At 39.1% G+C, this 21,415-nt stretch overlaps 1 protein-coding gene across 1 annotated transcript in view; it reads left to right on the top strand.

The window, feature by feature from the left end:
* The window catches only part of si:ch211-1e14.1 (UPF0606 protein KIAA1549), a 39,110-nt gene that overhangs the window by 15,184 nt on the left and 2,511 nt on the right, over positions 1 to 21,415 (top strand). The window contains exons 3-19 of the mRNA XM_063004260.1: positions 489 to 761; positions 939 to 2,615; positions 3,327 to 3,415; positions 5,272 to 5,440; positions 5,669 to 5,799; positions 6,035 to 6,221; positions 6,299 to 6,358; positions 6,990 to 7,135; positions 8,787 to 8,964; positions 10,968 to 11,152; positions 13,294 to 13,502; positions 14,629 to 14,765; positions 18,776 to 18,975; positions 19,827 to 20,056; positions 20,663 to 20,804; positions 20,892 to 21,209; positions 21,342 to 21,394. Of these exons, the coding sequence (XP_062860330.1) occupies positions 489 to 761; positions 939 to 2,615; positions 3,327 to 3,415; positions 5,272 to 5,440; positions 5,669 to 5,799; positions 6,035 to 6,221; positions 6,299 to 6,358; positions 6,990 to 7,135; positions 8,787 to 8,964; positions 10,968 to 11,152; positions 13,294 to 13,502; positions 14,629 to 14,765; positions 18,776 to 18,975; positions 19,827 to 20,056; positions 20,663 to 20,804; positions 20,892 to 21,209; positions 21,342 to 21,394 (4,384 nt within the window). The remainder of the gene's footprint in view (positions 1 to 488; positions 762 to 938; positions 2,616 to 3,326; positions 3,416 to 5,271; positions 5,441 to 5,668; positions 5,800 to 6,034; positions 6,222 to 6,298; positions 6,359 to 6,989; positions 7,136 to 8,786; positions 8,965 to 10,967; positions 11,153 to 13,293; positions 13,503 to 14,628; positions 14,766 to 18,775; positions 18,976 to 19,826; positions 20,057 to 20,662; positions 20,805 to 20,891; positions 21,210 to 21,341; positions 21,395 to 21,415) is intronic.

Genomic DNA, 21,415 nt, shown 5'->3' with positions numbered 1-21,415 from the left:
GCATTAGTGCACAGCTCCAACACTTACACACAGCTCATACACTGCCAGCTTTTCTACTACTACCATTACTTACATCGAAAAGCCTTTGCTAATGGAAAATTATAACACAACCCAGAATAGAAACCAGGAAAACTGATACTGCACTTAGTAACTCTGTTTCAAGCCTCTACTTTTAATTATTGAAATGTTGGCCCAAACAGCTGTCAGCCAAGTGGACTTGTGAGACATTCTGAGCTATGTAATATAACATGCGTTATAACTAAACAACAGGGCTGCAGGTAAAAGTGGGTAAGAGTAAATAAATAGTTGTTTATTGTTTTTGCAAAGGTGATTTAAGTACCTCACACATATCTGTACATATTGTTTGAAGGATTATGGGGTGCTATAATAATATCATGCCATTATTTGTCATTTCGTTTTACTGTTAAAGAGGCATAATCTTAACAAGTTGCCAATATGGATTCTCGTTCGTTTCTTGTTTTTTATAGACTGGACGTTGTTGGCCTCCAACATGACAAAGCAATCCCTGGAGGAAGTGCCACAATACCAAGCTTCACCTTCTGCCTTACCATCTTCTTTCTTCAAAGCCTTGGCACAGTCAAGTGACATCTATAGGACTTTTACTATCTTGCCCAACACTGAACCAGCCAAACATTTATCAGATGACCACAGTGTGTATGGTTCAGCAAGTACCCCACCACTGAGTTACATCCATAGTCCAGAGCCTCTGTCTGGCTCTGCAATAAGTCATTCCCAGTCAGGTAAGGCAGATGAAAATAACTTTTCCTCAACACTGTCACAGGATGTGAAACCTCCTCTCCTTTATAATGTGCTGTCTTCATCTGTCCGGGGAGCTGTTGCGTCAAGCATCCAGCTCTCACAGACTGTACCCAATTATTCTGCATCAGCTTTTAACATCTTTTCCTCTCTGCTTTCAGCTGGACCTGATGCTTCTGAAGAACCATATTTTACAGCCCCAAAATTACAAACAGAATTAATCAACCCTGGAAATCAAATGAAACCTTTTAATCCATTATTCCCTAGTCAAAACTTAAACATACAAAATGATGCATATCCAGATGGTTACACCCTAAATCCAAGTCATGCTATTTTTGGAACCCTTCATGCAACATCATATTTTGTGGAGCCAACTATGGGCCCACCAGAGGACTTCTTTCCAACAAACACCATGGATGTTGAGTATGGTTCTGGTGACTATTTAGAAACAATGGCCTACTTGGGAACTGAGGGAGATGATTATTCTTTGGTCACCAATCTTCCGTCTGAGATGTATGACTTCGAGGCCTCAAACTCAGAATTCTATGATACATCTTTTCCCTCAAGAGTAGTGATTCCAGTGAGCACCAGGTACCTTTCTCCCACTCCCACCAGTGCGTTTCCTAATGCAGAGGTCACCATATTTGCTAACGGGATTTCCAATATAACCCATAATTCGACAGGTACTCCCAGTGTGACTAGTACTCTTCCCACCAAGACCACTTCTCAAGAAGTAATGACAGCGGGATCCCCGGCCTTACCCGTAAGCCCTACGTTAACCAGTATTCCAAACATTTACTCAACCATTCATCCAACAACGGCACATTTAGCATCGATTCTTCCAACAAATTCAGCCTCACTAAACCAGAGCAGTGTAGCCAATGAGACCTTAGATTCCACCTGGCATGACAGTGTTACCATTGAACCCAGTGATGTTCTTTTGCCTGATATGAATAGCCTGGAGTACTACACCATTCAGCTAACAAAGGGTGATGAAGGCTTGCCAAAAGAAAGCGGCAACCAGGCCCCCTCCACTCACACCTCTCTCAATTCACTAAGCATCACCAGCACCTTCAGTGTTAATTCAGATCACATGCCGACAGTAATGTATGGAGAGGATCTACAACATATGGACAACTCATGGCCTGAAGAATCTTCAACAGACATCTCAGGGTTTGATCTCTTCAACACTACTGTATTGGATCTGTCAGGAGTTCGACCTAGTTTAGCAAATTCCACACTCCCGTTTGAGTTTGTATCTGTGCTAACGTCTTCCATGGACCTGTCAACTTCACCATGGAATACGGCCTCAACTCCTGCCCTGATTAGCACTGAATCTGTTTCAACTCCTGGAGCCACATCAATGTTTATCCCACCAGCGGTGTCGGAGGAAGCCGATGTCGTGTCACAATCTGCCTCAGACATCGACTGGTTTATCAAGTCCACTTTGCCTGAGACCTCTTTCCCTACTCCTACACTCATTAGTCATGTGTTCACTCACACTCCAAGTGCATCTGCATTTCCCACTGAATCGACACACAACGCCTCCATTCTGCCTGTGACTGAGATGGCTGACCAAGGTGTAACAGAGAGTCCTTTCTCAGAAGTTACCAATGATGAAATGACAACAATCAGTGATTTCAGGACCAACTCCACTTCAGATCTAAATAATGAGACAACAGTGGCTACTCCATCAATTATCACTGTCTCCCCTGACACAGGTAGTCTACCCACAACCCTTTTAGTCACAACCCAAACACCCATCCTTGAGACTACTACCGTCCGGCAGTACATCTGCAACATCACCACTAAGCCTGATACCTACTTAGTTCGAGTTGGTAAGTCAGTGTGCTCTTTGCTGCTTTCTTGTTAGGTTTCATTCATTTGAAGCAGAGAAATCATATGTAGTCTTAGCTTAAAAACATCTCTTAAGTGTATTTATATACATGTTTCTAGACCACCAGAGCACAACTGTGGAGTGGGGGGACCTCTTAATTTAGTTGTAGTTCCGTGTGGGTGTTTTTTTGTTGACATGGATAGATATAGATTGTTTTTGTGTAGACATGAATAGTTTCTTTGTGATTAATAAATCTCACTTGTTTTTAACAAGTTAGAAATAGGCAGCTGATAGACATAAATGTGTTATCTGTGTAGTCTGTCACATACACTGTGGGAAAACAAGTATTACAGTACTTATTTTTTATTCAATTTTTGATGTTAAATACAGTGGCACTCAAGCGACATTGCAGTGTGTTACAGTAGATTCAAACCTAGATATTAGTGAATGCTATCATCCGGCAAGGCATCTACATAGACGTGACTGACAGTGTCGTCGAACCTTTTAGCTATATTTCAGCTCGCTATGTTTGGGAAAATAAATGTTGCATATATGATTCCAGCAAGGTGCCTGCATGGCCTAGAAAATCTTCCAACTTTAGCCGGAAGGAATGAGGCCAAATTTAACCACAATGCTGCAGATATGCTTATAAATACATAATCAATTGATAGAAGGTATCTTTGTGTTCTAATGCCTTATTTATTTTTCCCAGGTTTTCCAGCTGGCTTGACAGCAGGCTATGCTAAAGCCAAAGTCAGAGAAATCCTCAAAGCTGAATTCAATCGATCGGTTGAACTGCAGGTATGTCAGAGGTCATAGAGCTTAATAATTACAGGTCAATATCAGTACTAAAACAAAGTTATGGGTACGATAACAGCAACAAGGGCCTGGGTTTGATTCCACTGCACTCATGACCAAAAAGTGCCGTGACTAACACACGCCTCCTCCGAGACCTGCGCTCGCTGACCACTTCTTTTAACCTGCATAAAATTATTGTATGATTTAGTCTGATGACTGTTTAAGCTTTGACAAAAGCGTGTGAACTTTTTTGTAATGACTCCCTTAATTCCATGTCAGATTTTAGATGTTCTTTCAAACACACACAAGCTTTTCCTGTCTGACTTTTATCTCTCTTTGTCATGTAATCAACTAGGAGAGAGACTGGGTAAAATTGCCCCCTCACATAAACACAGATAACAGTTTCTTTGTAACTGATTAAAAATCAGCTCATTTAGAATTACAGTGGATGATGAGTATTGATATCCACTCATCATGGTATCTTAAGTAAAACCCTTGAAATGGTATGCAGTATACAACTGCAATCAGAAATATTCAAACCCCTGAACTTGTTGAGATTTCTATAGGCTTAAATAAAAGTCTTAGTTAACAGATAAAGAACATTTATTGTTATATAACAGCAATTTTGAGAATATAATTTGACATACACCTAGTTCCCTTGATAAATGTCCATGTGCACTGTTTTTCACCCCAGTCTCAGTAAATGGTGGAACATCCTTTTGCCTTATAACCTCTAATAAGTGATTTCAGTAAGTGCTAAGAAGCTTCTGACACCTCTCTTGGGGAATCTTTACCCATTCTTCACACACAAAAGCTTCCAGCTCATTGAGGTTTAATGGCTTTCATGCTGCAGTGGCTTTCTACAAATCTCTCAAAAGATTGTGTGTGGGATTTGAAGACTGACAAGGGCACTACAGGATACTCCAGGACTGATTCTTTAACCAAGCTTTGGTTGACTTGGACCTGTGCTTGGGATCAGTTTCTTCCTACAAAGTCCAAGTGTCACCAAGGTTCAGTTGTACCACAGAAGGCAGAACGTTCATCCTCAAAATGTCTTGGTATTTCTGTGAATCCACGATGAGTCACACAGTTAAGCTTGCCAGTTCCTGCAGCAGAAAAACATACCCACATTATCACTTACCCACCTCAATGCTTGACCATGATGATAGTATTCTTTTAGTCATAAGACTTGTCTTTCTTGTGCCAGACAAACTGCTGATCCATATGGCCAAACAGTTCCAGTTTTTTTTTTTCCAACTGTGTCCCAGAACTCTGCAGTCTTATCCAAATTCCTCCTGGTGTATTCCAGTTGACCCTTCATGAGCTTCTTGGTCAAGAGTTGTTAAGTGATATGGTTGCCACTGACACATTTGTCCCAGACTTCTTTTGGACTTTTGGACTTTCTTCCATGGCCAGGCATGTTTGCTGCTGTCTCATAAGATATGAACCCTCCAGTGGTGTCTCTAGGATTGTTCAAGGTCCTGGAAATCTGGCCTTTTGGTGCAACTAAATAATCTTCTCTTTCAGCTCCTTCATTTTCACCAAGGTTGCAACACATTTTGAACAATAAATCTCTAAGTGGTGTTTATATAACACGTCATTGCTGAAGCAATGCTGAAACGTGCTTATTGAAGTCCCAATGTTTTTTGACTCTATAATACTACATCATTCATTATCTTTGTTCATTTGCGGTATCATTCAACTGATAAAAGACTTTATTTGAAGCTAAATCTAGCTCTCCAGAAAAGTTATAAATGCTTATTTCTTTGGTAATATAGCAATATAGCATTAATTAGTGTTTTAACTTTGTCTTTTGCGTGTGTGTGTGTGTGTGTGTGTGTGTGTGTGTGTGAGTGTAGGTAGTGAAAGCCCCTCCAGACTTTGTGTTTCGGGCCGTGTCTGGTCCTGTTGTCTACACAGCAATCTCAGTCATGAACGCTCTAAGACGGTTTATGCATACTTCTGATTCCATGCTCAGTGTGTCCCCCATCAGTCCTGTACCAGACCTGCAGTACCACATCCACTCTGGTTAGCAACCTAATCACTGCTTTTCTGTTCCTAATTGTGTCTAAGACGTTGTAATTGCATCATTATTTGTGTTTTATGCGGATGACTCATGTACTATATGACTTTTGACTTTGTTTTTGTAAACATTGTACTAGAAGTATACTTGTTCACCACCCTGTATAGAACATAAAAGCTAATATTTATAATCTGATGCTTATTAATCGTTTATTGTGTGCTTTCTTTTGGCAGTGCTCCAGTTTGTGCCCAACCACATAGACATACATGTGTGTACATTCATCGACCACGTAGAAAATGGCCTGACCTTTGCTTTTGCTGAAGTGCGCCATCGCTCAAGAAAGTCTACAAACTTCACTGTGCATGTATGAACCTCTATTTTTAGACTTGTATATTTGCACATACATCACATGGACTAATGTCCAATGCGAAAGCATTGGACTCTTGACAAGGTTGAGAGGAGAAAAACAAACTGGCACGTTATGCTGCTTCACAAAGCTTTGGGGTGCTGATTTTGGAGCAGCAGTTTGCAGTGATTGTATTTTTTTACCCTCATGTTTTCATGTTCAGTGGATAAATAAAGTCTTTAATGTGTTTCAGATATTGAACATTACTTTGAGCCCTGTATCATCATCACAGAGGCCGAGGGGGTCGGTGGACATCACTTTTGTTGTGCAGGATTCTCTTGGTTACATACTGGGGTCAGAAGTCAGCTCTCTCCTGCGACTGCTCAGTGTGGTGGAGTTTAGCTACTACCTGGGCTACCCTGTTCAGCAAATCGCAGAGCGTAAGTCTAGTCATTCACTGCACTGATCACAGTATGGTGTTTAATGTGAGAATAATAATGCATTTCTTTGTAAACAGCCTTTCACTATCCTGAGTTGAACAGTACTCATCTGCTACGCTCCTCTTGGGTAAAAACAGGTCTGTACACTAAGCTTTACTATATTTATATTTACAAACCCTGTTTCCAGAAGAGTGAGATTAGATCCATGATGTTTCATTGTTGACAGTTGCTCTTTTCAAAGTAATGACATTTAAAAAGTCCCCAATAGCTCTTATTCTTAGCATCATTTCCAGTTCTCCATTATAACTCGATTGTAGCCTGCCACTGTTGGGTTTGCACACAGAGAGCCGCATCACATAGAGACGCATCCATGTGTCTCCACTACACCCACGCAGGCACCCAAACCAGTCCTGTAGATCACTTATTGCAGCGGCAAAAAAGCAGACCCTGTCCAGCCCTCCCTTCCTCAAACACAGCCAATTGTGTTTGTTTGGACACCCATTTGTTTTTATTTATTTGCTAGATTTAACACACATACGTATATTTACTGCATACAACTTACTCAATGATTTTAATTAGAAAAATATAACCAATTAATTTAGTTAAGGCTACTAAAAAGAACCTAAAAATCGGTAAATAAAATCACAAAACGACCTACAAAAGTTCCAGAATCAAGATTGCAATTACTATTATTTCATTATTATTATGTCATTAGGGTTCCAATCATGAAAACGGGGCCCTTATTTCTTTGTTTTATTTCCTGTTTAGTGTTACTGGGCATGATGGAGCACCGTGTAAGCGATAGAGTTTTCCAGGCTACGATGGAAAGGCGGTTCGCTCTGCTGCTCAGGGAGGGACTGGCTACAGGACAGCGCTTTAAAAGAGCCACCAGTGTGGGCAACAACAGCTTGCAGGTAACATCACAAAAGTCACCGATGACCACTTCATTAAATGAATTTTAACTGGGGCAACTGGATTATCTAGATCGCTTGGTGCATGTATGTAGGTGTTTATAGAGGAACATGAAAAGAATTCGGAGCCTCATTTGGAATTCCTGCTGTGGATGTCCTCAGCGTCTTTGGCTTCTTAATGGATCCCTTTCTGTGGCTTCCTTTAACACCTGCTCCACTCTGCTCATCCCCATTTTAGTCCCCTAGTAACTATAGCAACAGCTTCTATTCATTCAGAGACTGAGGAGCTACTTACTTCTCCCCTGTTCTCTCCTTACAGTCTGAATAACTGATAACTGATCAATTATTGAACACCCCTTTTTAGGAGGATGAAGTCATTCTTATAATACATCTGTTCCACTGACAGATTTGAACTGTTGAATGGGGCATACACACTGGGAGAGTCCTTTTTCAAATCAAGAAACTGGTCAATATTGGCCTGGTTTTCAAGCAATTCCCCAATGACGTCTCCAAAATGCTGCTGTTCTTGTCAATCCTGCGTGTTTTAGAACTGTTAAGATTTTTATTAATACACTGTTCAAATGCAACTTGGACATCGATGTACAAATGGTATAATCTCAAAGTGTAATACACATGCTAATATATAATAAATACATGATGACCTGAGACTGAAAGAGTTTTTTATCAAATCTAAATTGCTCAAATATGATTTCATTTATTTTAATGAACGGCAACAAAATTAGTCAAATGTTTAAATGAGCATAGAAGGTTGCTCATGAGTCAACTTTTTCAATATGACTTACTTTTACCATATTTCCGACATCTGGATGTATGTTTAGAGAATTTTGGCCCACATTATGGCCTGTAACTCTTCTGCCACTTACTGCCATAGAATACTGGTAGCCATCTTGAGGAAATCATTAGGTTTATTGACTGCTTTGCCAGGCTGTTTAAGAGCTAGCAAATGTATGAATATTTTAAAAGACAAAATGGCCAAATACTTTCTCCTAATTGTTTCCAAATTTCTAGAAGATAATGCCCCCACACATACTGCTAAAATAATTTAAGAGTCATTTAACAAGCACCAGCATCTAGTCAAGTACTTCCAACAGCCTCCCGAATGATCGTACTTCAACATCACGTCAAAGAAACTTTATTAGATGTTTTAGAGTGCAGGCTGTTAATATCTCATTTTCTTAATCTATTAAAGGACTAAAAAAATCATGATGAATGCTTAAACCAGCACTTGGGTGCTGCAGTTGTCTGTTACACTAGCTTACACCCGCAGAGATCCGGGTCTCAGCATGCTATTGTCCGTCCAGCCGGGTTAAACCCTTTAGGACTTGGAGCAGAACACTGAAAAAAAATGGCAGCTGTTTAGATGGCAGAAGTGTGGACCTGTTTACTAGCTCACGATTTATTAGATAAAAATACTTTGGTCAGTGTTTATGTTATTTTGTCCACCAACAGTACCTGTTATAAATGTACTAATAAATCAGCAAATCAGCAAACTACATATACTGAATGTGTAGAAACTATGTGAAAGAAGTTTGAAGCTGTTTATATGTTTTATCTCTAGGTTTATTACACACACAAATACAGATGTACTTAAATGATGATATATTTAACATGTTGTGTGTGTGGTGGGACACAGATTGTGCAGACCACCCGTCTGGAAGGGCCTGATAACCCTCTGGAGATAATCTACTTTGTCGAAGATGCCAACGGTGAGAGGCTGCCTGCCGTCACCACTGCTAACCTACTCAACAGGCTGGATGTACAGCACGCTGCTATTTTGCTGGGATATCGCGTCCAGGGGATTCTGGCTCAGCGTGAGTGTTTACCTTACAGCCACTACACACACCGCTCTCTCATGCTGAAGAAATGTGGACATGGAAGAGACCGAGCTTTAAGCTCCCTGTTGGACGTCGTTTCTCAGTTGCTTTTAATCAAATACTTATGACTAGTTCTCAAGTCTGGCATTACTCACTGCCTCTTGGCTGTAGTATCTGTTCAATAAACAATTAAGTTTTCCACACTGTGAACATCAAAGTGAAAGGTTTAACGAACACATCTACACATGTTGGCTGGTTTATTTGGAATTGTTTTTCTGGCAGATTTGAGCTGATTCACTTACAGCAAAAAATAGGTTCATTCCCTCTTTTTAAACACTGCTTAAAGTTCCCATATAATGCTAATATTATTCATTATAAATAATTAGGGCTGTCAAACGATTAAAATTTTGAATCGCGATTAATCTCAGAATTTCATATAGTTAATCGCAATTAATCGCATAAAAAAAATCTGTGTAAATGTTATAGAAAACAAGGATTTTTAAGTGAAATGTTACCATTAAAATGGTGAACACATTTTATGCTAAATGTACTTATGTTAAAAACTGCTGGGACAAGAGAAAACTGTACGGTTGTTTTATTCACTCACATACTAGGCAGTAATACTATCCAGCAGAGACCCTCGACTTCGTATAGATGTCAGATTGTAGGTAAAAATTGTAGATCAGCGGTGCTTTAGGTGGGATAAGGCGTAGTCATTGTAACAGACTTTTCTGTGGTTGTATCGTGACGATGGTTCGATGGACGTTTCTACACGAAGTGAGTGTGTTTTGACCCTTTGGGGCTTCCATAGTTCATGTAAGAGCATGCTTGGCTAACGCGAGGACTCTCGGTACCGTAACAGAAGAAGTTAATAAAAGTGTTCTGCTCCCGACAACTTGTGAATATAGCGTGTATTAATTTCTTTATTAAGCGAGTGCATCACTACGACGCTCGGTTACATTATGATAACAAACCGCAAATGAAACAAACGGTGACACTTCGAGAAACGCTGTCTCAATGAGAGATGCCGTGCACGGTCAAGTCTCCACATGAACTACGGATGACTCGCAGGGCCAAATAGAATTTGCGTTAATGGCACAATATTTTTTTCTCGTTATTATCGCGTTAACTTCGACAGCCCTATAAATAATTTATGGAACCCTACTACATTAACAAGAATATGTGAAGAATACATAAATTAAATGATAGAATAAATGAAAGCTACAATACACAGCACAGCCAACCTTAATGGTTAAATGTAAACCTAGAACATCCAGCGACGGTGCGGTGTTCTGTCTCAAAGATGAAAATACTTGTCTGTGTTTTGACACACCCCCTTCTGCGTCCACAGAATTGGTTGGTAGTTTTCCAAACCGCTTTTAGCTGCTTTACACTTCAACATCTTGAACGTTTTGACCAACCGATTGCTAACTGAATTGCTGTAGGATTGCTAGGACATTAACCAGTAAACGTGAGGCATTTGAACGCTACGCGGATTAAAAAAAAGACTGTGGCTGTGAATTAGGTAGCGCCTTAATAATTTATATTATAAAAAAAGTATTATTTTGCTCAAGAAACGTCTTCCCATTACACTGATAAACCATAGTATACACTACTCAAAAACTACAACTATCTGCCGAACTAGTCATAACCATTTACGCAAAAATATCACTATAGACCCTGCCCTAAACGAACAGTGACGTACCTAACACCCCTTTTGACATGTGCAGTAGACAACCACTTATTTTAAACTGCACAAGGCGGCTTCACATGGTATTGTGTAGTGAGTCTTGCACTGATCTCCATTATTTACCATCTGTTTGACCAGCAGCAGCAGTGAGGAATTCCTTCGGCCCTCAAACCCTTAGACCTCAGACACATTTTCTGCTCAGTCACTTTAAAAAAAACATCTAAAGATCTGCACATCATTCCAGAATTGTTTAATATGAGACCTGAGCTGCATCTGACTCCTGCGCTCTGCCTTTTGTTTCTGTGTGCAGCTTTCGAGAAGCAGACATCATCTCCCTCTGAGACTGAGAAGACCAACACGTGGATCATAGTAGGAGTGGTGGTGCCCGTGCTGGTGGTGGTAATCATCATTAGCATACTGTACTGGAAACTGTGCCGTACAGATAAACTGGAGTTTCAGCCAGACACCATGAGCACCATCCAGCAGAGGCAGAAGGTGAGAGACTCATTTCTGTTACAGCTTGTGTCTCAGGCTCATGTGTGCTGTTTTCCTTTTGGGTTGTTAGAAAAAGCATTTGTTGCATTGTTATCATTGTTGGCTGTCACATCTGCTGGGTTGCATTTCTAAAAGTCAAACAGCTAATCAGCTAGAAGACTCCTTCCTGCGTGTCTCCGTCTGCCTCCTGCGAATTTTCGGCATGCTAATCTCGTGTCAGTGGCACTGATTTGAGCTGCTCAGTGCCAGTCCAATCTTCAAGTTATTTTTGAATGTTTGGGATCAGGTTAAAAGTAAGCCCAGTCACTTCAGAAAACTTTTGTTCCTCTTTGTAAAATAGGCTTGATCATTGTGAGAGGGGCTAAGCTAGCCTGGGTTTATTCGGTTGGATTTAATGTAGGTAGTTTAATTGGTGTTTTATATGTTCATTTGTTCAAACAATACATTTTACATACCAAAGTCACTGTGTTTCATACATTACGTCCATACATCATCCTTTGCTGTCCTTCTACATCAAAAGTGACAGAACACCATGCAAACAGTTAAGGGTTAAGGGCCTTGCCCAACACTGGCACCTTGACGGTGCAGGGGTGTAAACCAGTGACCTTCCCATGAGTACAGTTCTTTAACTGAGTTTAGATCTTAATAATGTACCTGCTGCTGTTCATGTTCCAAGTGTCAACTTCCCAAGTTCTCTAAATGATGAAGAATTGAATTAGGTAATAATTTTACCACAAACTTTTACTGTGGTTGATGTTTATACTTTCTCTTACTTCATTCACTTCTTCAATTATGGCATGTCATTGATCTGTCTCCTCACCCCCTTCATCTGTATCTTACCTCATTTTCACTTGCAATCCCTATTTAGTCCAGCACTTCAGTTCAGAAATCCATAACCTCTGTCCAGACGTCAATGACCCCAGTTAAGAGTGGAAAGCTTTTAGGAATAGGGTGTAGTGAGGAGGAAGAAGAAGAGGAGGATGATGAAGAAGAAGAAGAGGAAAACAAAAAGGAGGTAGATGTTAGCAGGAGAGAAATCGTTCCCCTGTAGGTGACAGTGCACTGGTAGTTCATAATAGAAAATGTGGAAAATACATCCTGCCACTCAACAATCTCTTCTTTTTTTTCTTTTGGATCCCATGTAGCCCTCCCTGTTTGTAGTGTTGTAGTATGTTGTTTTCTTGATGAGTGTTTGTGCATTTAAATGTATGTGTATGTTTGTGTATGTATTTGTGTGTATATATATGTATGTATGTGTAGTTAAAGTGCATTTACAATTTTTATTTGTGCTATTGTATTAATGTTTTTATGTCACTGTGTAGCTTTTATGATTATTAATGTTTGTGTTTTTATTGTATTATACTTGACCGCATTGTAAAGCACTTTGTGGCTTGGTCCTAGAAAAGCGCTATATAAATAAACTTTACTTACTTACTTACTAAAAGAGAATCAGTCAAAAGGTAAAGCAGGTGCTTCCATAGGATTTACAGATGAGGACTTTTCAAAGTAAAAGCTGGTCAGTAAACTGCATTATAAAAAGTAACAGCTTATTTATAGCTTTTTTTATTCAGCTTTATTCATTATTTTCAGTATTTCCTATTTTCATTGATCTGGTTCGCTTATGAATGGATGTTTTGCACACAATGCAGAACCTACAAATATTAATTCTGTTGTTAAAGCATGTTTTCTAACCCAATGTCTGCCACATTCTCACCATCATGTGCAAGGTTGGAAGGTTAAGAATTTGGTGATTTTAAACCAACAAAAAAAACATTATTTGTTTTGTCTACAAGGTTCCTAATCATAATGGAGACAGGCAGGCAGGCAGGCATGCCAGATCACTTTATTCATGACTTCACGCTGTCTGCTCAGCCAATACTCAGTCCTACACTTACACATTGGTCAAACACAATAGCCAAATGTAAGAAGCTAAATGATCTCGATTGATTAGATCTATTATAGCTATTTATTATATTACACTTCTACAGTCTGTAATGCATTAAACATCACCACTCCTCTCAGTGCTATTTTAAGATCCATGCATTTCATTCCTTTTTCTCACTCTCACTTTTTTTTTTATCTAAACGTTTCTGTTATTTTCATCCATCCACATGAATTCCTGCCTTTATTCCTCTCCCCAGCTGCAGGCTCCCAGTGTGAAGGGCTTTGACTTTGCTAAGCTGCACCTGGGCCAACACAGTAAGGACAATCTCATGGTGATCCAAGAACCGTTACCACTGCCAGCACCAACCAAAGAGCCAGGCACCAACGACAATGCAGAAGCTTCCACGCCCAAATCCAAAGGTTCCTCCACCAAGACTTCCCGTAACAGGCAGCAGAGGCCTGGACAGTAAGCAATACAATCTTTAATTTACTAATCCTAATATTTATCTTTACAAAGTTATCAATATATTTCCATTTAGTAAATCATTAAATCCAGAAATAATGTAATAAAATGTACAAATGTGCTTAAAACAGACATTACAGGAGGTGCCTGATGCATTATGTACCATCTATTTTAACTGACAGAAAGAAATGATATTTAATGTTTTGGCTGCACAGCTTCATTGTATTTTGTTAATACAAACACATTTTGAAGATGAGGCAGGGCCAACTACAAGTAAAATGTTTTACACGATATTCAGACTACAAACAATCCACAATAAGTGTATATGTATATAAAAGGAGGTATTTCGAAAGTACATGCTATATGAAAAGTAAAATCGATCATAAATAATAGTCTTAATATATACGTAATATACGTATATAAAATAAGCACTTATAAAATGATCCTTATAATAAAATACCATGTGTTCATTCATATTCAATAGTGAGGTTTCTGTAAATCCATATCAGTCTGGGTTTTCTCTCTAGCCCACAGATCAATAGCTCAGCCATCACTCTAATGGCATGAGGCTCAGGCTAGAATGATTCCCACCACACAAATCTTTAGCTGTCACAGAGCAGAGTACCTGCAAACATGGCTTCTGTCATAAAAGCACAAGTGGTTATGTCTGAGAGGGGGTGGGGAGGCTAAACAACGTAGTCATTCACCTACCTGTGGGCTTATCGGTGGTAGTCCGAAGCATGAATAAAATTAGGAGGTTGACATCAAGAACTGCATCCGGCATAAAAACTGTGCCAAGTCATTGATCTGTACCAGAATGATCCACTGTGGTGACCCCTAAATACGGGATCAGCTGAAAGAACAGAAAAGTCATCAGATTACATCATGTAGATGTTGGTAGCGTGTTACTAGTCTTAATGAAGAACAAAAAGATAAAAGTATATGTCATTCAAAATTATATGGTCAAAAGTACACAAAGAAAATGAAAATCAATTAAATAAATGATATGCTTCCAACCTTCCTGTATCAGCATACCCTTTATTTAATAACTGCACATTTATGGATCACTAGTGAGAACATGTCTTCAACACACTACTCTCGAGCTAAAATATTGCGTTGTGTTTGTAAGGATCTCCCCATCAGATGGTGATTCGGTTGGAAGTGAGCCCTTCACTGAGATGGAGTCTCCTAAAGAGATTTCAAGACACTCTGGACCATCCACTGACTCCAAGCAACCTCACAAGGCAGCCACTAATGGACTGAATGGCAAGTTAACCTTCCCCACTTTCCATGAGTTTTATGATCACATACTGTAGCATGTGGCTACTGAGATTTCATAATGACGCAAAAACTAAAAGAAAATATTCATTTTTAAAATTTTTAAAAACAAACACCCTTCTTCATTGTTCTTCAGTCATAATATGTGCCAGAAACGTCTGTTTATACAGATGTATGAAATAGGGCTGTCGCGGTGACAGAATTTCCCCTTGCGGTGTTCAGACTGTCTCAATATCGCGGTATGCGGTTATATCGCCATTTTTTTGTTGTTTTTGAAAATTACTTAATTGATCTGGATTTTAGAGCTATATAAACAAGCTTTATTGTTAGGCTATGATTCGATATATTATTGCTTTATAATGACAAAGATGAGACGGCTTTAAGACCAATGAAATGCGTGTTTATTGTTAAATACAGAACAGAGCAGGGATGCGCGTCGTTTCTCTATTAAAAAAGGTTTAAATTAGCTTCTAGCCTAGGTTAGATATACACTGTGAAACGAAAAAAAAAGTGTTTAGGCTAAATATTTTAAATGCACATCTAATCAAAATATGGTAAAAAAATAGAATAAAGAATAAAGTCTGTAAGAGTTTAAACCTGCGTTATCATGCGCGCTAGACGAACCAACATGTTCACCTGATGTGTTTTAGAGAGGATCTGAGTGGGGTAGCGATGTTCCCCTCGGCACTAAAACCCTCTCTGATGGTGCTCGCTGCATTAATACACTGTAGATGTACTGAACCTGCATGCGACTTTAGAGATCAGAGAAAGTCTAGCCTGGTTATCGCGCCACTATTAACCATCTATTTAGTAGCTATAATTAATATAACAATATATACTACATTTCAAGTTATTATTCGTTTCAATAAATTTTTATTCAACGAAAAAATGCATTTTAATCATTCCAGCAAGCCAGCAAGAGAGAATCTGCAGGCTGCAATGCCATATTAACCGTCATTAAGTGTTTTAGTTCGCCATGGCTGTTTAAATGTCGTCTAAATTACAAGTATTTATTGAGTGTGAACTCAATTTAATCATTAATAAACTTGCCTATAATTCCTGTTGCGATTGTTTACATTTTAAAACACAAAGCCTGACACTCAGCAGCGACGCATGAGAACAGGTTGCGGGAAAATGTCGCTCCTATAGCTCATTTTCATTATGAATTTATTTAACATTTATTACGCCCGAATGTAAGCGTATAAAACAAGATGGACCTGCAACAATAAAAAAAAGGAGAAGAAAGAAAGAAAAAACGTGAATATCGCGGTGTTGCGGTTGTCCAGCATGCCCTGCGGTTGGCTGGTCTATACCGCGATATTTCAAAATTGCGGTTAGCGCGACAGCCCTAGTATGAAATTTTGTGCCATTGTTGTCAATAGTAAAAATTAAGTTCTGTGCCCAGTCAGATTAACATTTAAATTTTTGGCATTTAGCAGACGCTTTTATCCAAAGTGACTTTTATTATAGTTACAGTATTCAGTCTGATCAATTAAGGGTTAAGAGCCTTGCTCAAGGGCCCAACAGCAGCAACCTGGCAGTTGTGAGGCTTGAACCAGCGACCTTCTGATTACTATTAGGTTACAGTTTGCCCAGATTTACTCACATAACCTTCCAAGTATTGCTAAAATACTCTAAAACACAGTAGATAATGCAATGATAAGCTTTCTCTAATTCGAGTCAAAGTTGGACATTCCTCTAGCACAAACACTTTAGGCTTTTTAATTAACTTATTTAGTCGAAATAGGCATTTCGGGAGAAGAAAAATCATTAAAATATGCAGATCAGGGGCAACACTCCACGTGTAATCTAGAGCTAGTCAATTATTGTGACTGTGATTTATTTTTCTACTTCCCTGTCTGTGATTGGTCAAAATCAACCATTTGACTGTATCATAGTGGCAGTAATAAAATGCATTATGCCATGCTAGCTTCAACAAATTGTATTGTATGCGTTTATAAATGGATAAGACCCCCAATACTGTCGTATGGACTGTTTTACTGAGTGCCTAGAATATTGCAAGCAAATTTGAACTCATTGTTTAATTCTAATTGATGTCATTTGATGAAACACTGCTACTTATTTACACTTAACTTAAAATTGATTTGAGTAATCCTATATCATGCAATACATTACTTAGCCAGCATTTTATCTACTTTATGTATACATCGTGTAAATTAGGATGTATTTAGGATGTATGATTTTTCTATTCTTTCTAGCTAATATCCACCATAATAGACATGAATGTAGGGCTGTCGCGGTGAAAGAATTTCCCCTTGCGATATTCAGCCTGTCTTAATATTTTTTATTAAGTTTTTTGAAAATTACTTAATTAATCTGGATTTTAGAGCTATATAAACAAGCTTTATTGTTAGGCTATGATTCGGTATTTTATTGCTTTATAATGACAAAGATGAGACGGCTTTAAGACCAATGAAATGCGTGTTTAATGTTAAATACAGAACAGAGCAGGGATGCGGCGTCTTTTCTCTATTAAAAAAAGCTTTAAATTAAGCTTCTAGCCTAGGCTAGATATACACTGTGAAACGAAAAAAAAAAGAGTTCAGGCTAAATATTTTAAATGCACATCTAATCAAAATATGGTAAAAAAAAAAATAGAATTAATAATAAAGTCTGTAAGAGTTTAAACCTGCGTTATCATGCGCGCTAGAAGAACCAACATGTTCACCTGATGTGTTTTAGAGAGGATCTGAGTGGGGTAGTGATGTTCCCGGTGTTACCGATGTTACACTAATACACGTGTACTGATCCTGCGTGCGACTTTACAGAGCAAAGCAAATCTAGCCTGGTTATCGCGCCACTATTAACTATCTATTTAGTAGGTATAATTAACATAACAATATATACTACATTTTAAGTTATTATTCGTTTCAATACATTTTTATTCAACGAAAAAATTCATTTAAATCATTCCAGCAAGCCAGAAAGAGAATATTTGCAGGCTGCAATGCCATATTAACCGTCATTAAGTGCTTTAGTACGCCAAGGCTGTTTAAATATAGTCTAAATTACAAGTATTTTATTGAGTGTGAACTCAATTTGATCATTAATAAACTTGCCTATAATTCATGTTGCGATTGTTTACATTTTAAAACACAAAGCCTGAAACTCAGCAGCAACGCATGCAAACAGTTGGCAGGAAAATGTCGCTCTTAGCTCATTTTCATTATGAATTTATTTAACATTTATTACGCCCGATTGTAAGCGTAAAACAAGATGGACCTGCAACAAAAAAAAACAAAAAAAGATTAGAAAGAAAGAAAGAAAAAACTTGAATATCGCGGTGATGCGGTTGCTTGGCATGCCCTGCGGTTGGCTGGTCTATACCGCGATATCTCAAAATTGCAGTTAGCGTGACAACCCTACATGAATGATTCTTTTTCTCACACTCTCACATTTCTCTCTATTGTTGTTGCTTTCAGGGAGAAATAAGATTGGTAAGAGCATCTGTGGTCTGTAACATAGATTTAGTCTAGTTCCAAGTAGTAAAGTGTGATCCTTCTATTCATTCTTTCTAATGTAATCATTTTAATCACATTTTTAAATATGTTTTGTGTCATTTCGATTTTTTCGCCTATTTGTATAAAACCGTAGTCAGATACATAATCGCAGTTGTATTTTATTTAGAGTTTATTTACTATGTAGTGTTGCCTTATCATGAATTTTGTAACCTAACATACAGTAGCTGTCTGAACACTGAGCTCTTTCATTTCTGCTCAAACAAATAGAATTGGAAGTCACTTTTAATAATATTTAGCAGATGCTGCTCTCTGCTGGTGTTAAAACTACTTGCAATATGTAGACATCAGAACAAAACCAAATATTTATACACAGTTACGTAAATGTTCCCTGAATTTGTAAAGGATGAAATAATGTAGACATGTAAAATCAATATATTGAGAGAATATTTATTAATTTACGGATGATATTACTCATTTCAAAATAGCAGCATTAAAATTAAACTTTATGATCTGCAGGTCCTCCTCCACCAAATGATCAGGCATCATCAGCATCCATTTTTCAGCATGTGGACCGGATGTCCCGCTCAGCAGATGGTGCCAATAAGCGCCTCTCCAGCAAGATTCAGCTAATTGCTATGCAGCCCATGCCAGCTCTGCCATTACCAAACACTGCACCCACCGACAAGGCTGCAGAGAACGCCAAGATGAACAAAGAGGTGAGCTAAAAATTTAACCACCCTTACCAAAACTCTAATCACTGTCACTAATGCCAGATAAAACAGTAAAGGGATTTCTGTCCTCCAGTCTGTTGTCTTGTGTTTTTCAATCTAGTATCTACTGTACCTCATTGGTGCATATACAAGAATTGTAGGAGTTACAAAAGGTCCCTTGTTTTTAGAAGAAAGTGAAAATCCCATTAACTCTAAAACCTACTTATAATGAACGCGTGAGGATATTTGCTTAATTCATTAATACAAATACAATTAAAAACTGGCAGACGAGAGGCCTACCAGAGCTGTTTCTCTGTAGTTTTACACTAAAGCAATACAGTAAAAAGGTTTCCCAATCTATCCATATCCAATGACTCAGCTGTATCTTCTCTACTGCTGCAGATCACTACCCTGACTGAGGAGGGTCGTACCTGACACACATACTTAACCTCTGAATGGCTTAGAAGACAGAAAGTTACATCCGTTCTTAAACCACATTAAGATGTGGTGACGGGACCTTAAACACTTTATGCTTGACAGCTTTACATGTGGCTGAATTCAAGCGATTCTGCAAAGTGGAGTGGACCAGAATCCCTTCACAGTCATGTGAAAGACTGGTCTTCAGTTATTGAAAGTGTTTGGTTTTAGTTGTTGCTGCTGAAGGGGGCACAAGCAGAATTAGGTTTAGGAGGGATTCATGCTTCACACATGGGCAGTTGGAGTTTTAAAATTGTTCTCCTATAATAAATTATTAGTTTATATCCTTTTGCATTCTTTCAGGTTGTCTATATCTGTTGGAAGTCCATTTAAGATCTGAAATAAATGATTTCATGTTTTCTGGTTCTCTGTCTTATTAGATTCAGGTTGCTCTAAGGCAAAAGTCTGAGATCGAGCACCATCGCAATAAGATTCGTCTTAGAGCAAAAAGGAAAGGCCACTATGACTTTCCCACCATGGATGATCTGATGGATGGCCTGGGTGACGCCAGAGAGCAGGACCGTATCTACCAGAAAGCTCAGATGCAGATTGATAAGATTTTAAACCCGGACAGTCGCATGTCCCCTCTCCACACTGAGCCCAGGAAAAGGTTAGAAAGCGTTTGGCTCATTATTTATCCCACAATACATTTCAGTACATTTACACTGCAGTGGAGCAGAAAGTGGTTCTTTTTTCTGTCGATTATAGTAGCAGTGGGACCAGTGCCACCCAAAAACACTGGGTTCAAGGCAAAATTTTGCAATACATTCACTCACTCACTTATTTGCATCTAGGACAGTATACTGTAGAGTAGCCAGTCTGCCTTCTGCATGATTTTGGCAGATGGGAGAAAAAAAGGAGTTAACACTGACACAAGGAATGAACATGTTAAGCCATTTATAGACGGTGCAAAACATTTTAATTAAAACAATTTAATTGAAACGTCGCTGGTAAAACATGAAAATGAAATGAAAACAGTTTACTGCGGTGGCTTGGTACAGAGCTCTAGCAGGTAGCGGGTGCTCATTAGGTGCAGGGTGTAGGTGAGTGAGTGTGTACAGTAGTAAGTGTGTGGTTTTACCTTGTGCCCTGTGTTTCTGGATGGTGCCAAACCCAGCTCACCCAGACTAAAAATATCATTACACAGTACTGAATGAATGATGTTAAGCTACTAGGCTTATTAAGTGTATCTGTGTGTGTGTATGTGTGGCTGTAGCAGAGAAAAGCGTTCTCCAAGGCAGAAAAAGAAGCAGCAGATAAATGGAGATCTGACAGATGCTGACAGAGACAGACTCATCACCACTGACAGCGATGGCACATATAAGAAATATCCTGGAGTTAACAACATCGCGTTTGTGGTTCGTCTTCTGATTTCCTCATTTGTCTTTGTGAAGTTTGTAGACCATGATTACAAAAGTTTAATGTCTCATCTCTGTCTTTTTCAGTCCGATCCTGACCAGGGCCCTGACACTCAAAGTCCTTCCCCAACTGACGACGTCTTCCTGAGTTCACCCCCAGGCCACATCGCCCCTCCTCCACCCTACCTGCCCCCTCAGCCTTCTATAGAGGAAGCCCGGCAGCAAATGCATTCACTGCTCGATGATGCTTTTGCCCTGGTGTCCCCTTCCTCACTGGGGCCCAATGCAGGCATCACTTTGCCTGGGCTTGGGGTTAGAGGCGGGAATGCATCTTCCTCCAGTCCTCCAGCACATGGCCCAGGACCTTGCGGACCCTCATACCCTGCTCTCAGCCCTTTCTCTGGGGTACAGACATTACTGTTCTTTATTAAGAGCTGAAGTAGCTGTGGCTGAGTAAATGCACACTGGCTATGCTTGTAAAATGTGGGTTTAAATATTTTTATCTTGTTTTTAAAATTGTGTGTGTGTCTTTTTTAGAGATATCCTGAGTTAGGTCTGCCACCTTCAACAGTACAAGGCTTACTGCACAGGTGAGCTCTAATATTAAACAG

The sequence above is a fragment of the Trichomycterus rosablanca genome, chromosome 11 (genome assembly GCF_030014385.1).
Source record: "Trichomycterus rosablanca isolate fTriRos1 chromosome 11, fTriRos1.hap1, whole genome shotgun sequence".
Taxonomy (NCBI): domain Eukaryota; kingdom Metazoa; phylum Chordata; class Actinopteri; order Siluriformes; family Trichomycteridae; genus Trichomycterus; species Trichomycterus rosablanca.
The sequence above is the reverse complement of the archived record's forward strand: the minus strand, read 5'-3'. Positions and strand labels throughout refer to the sequence as shown.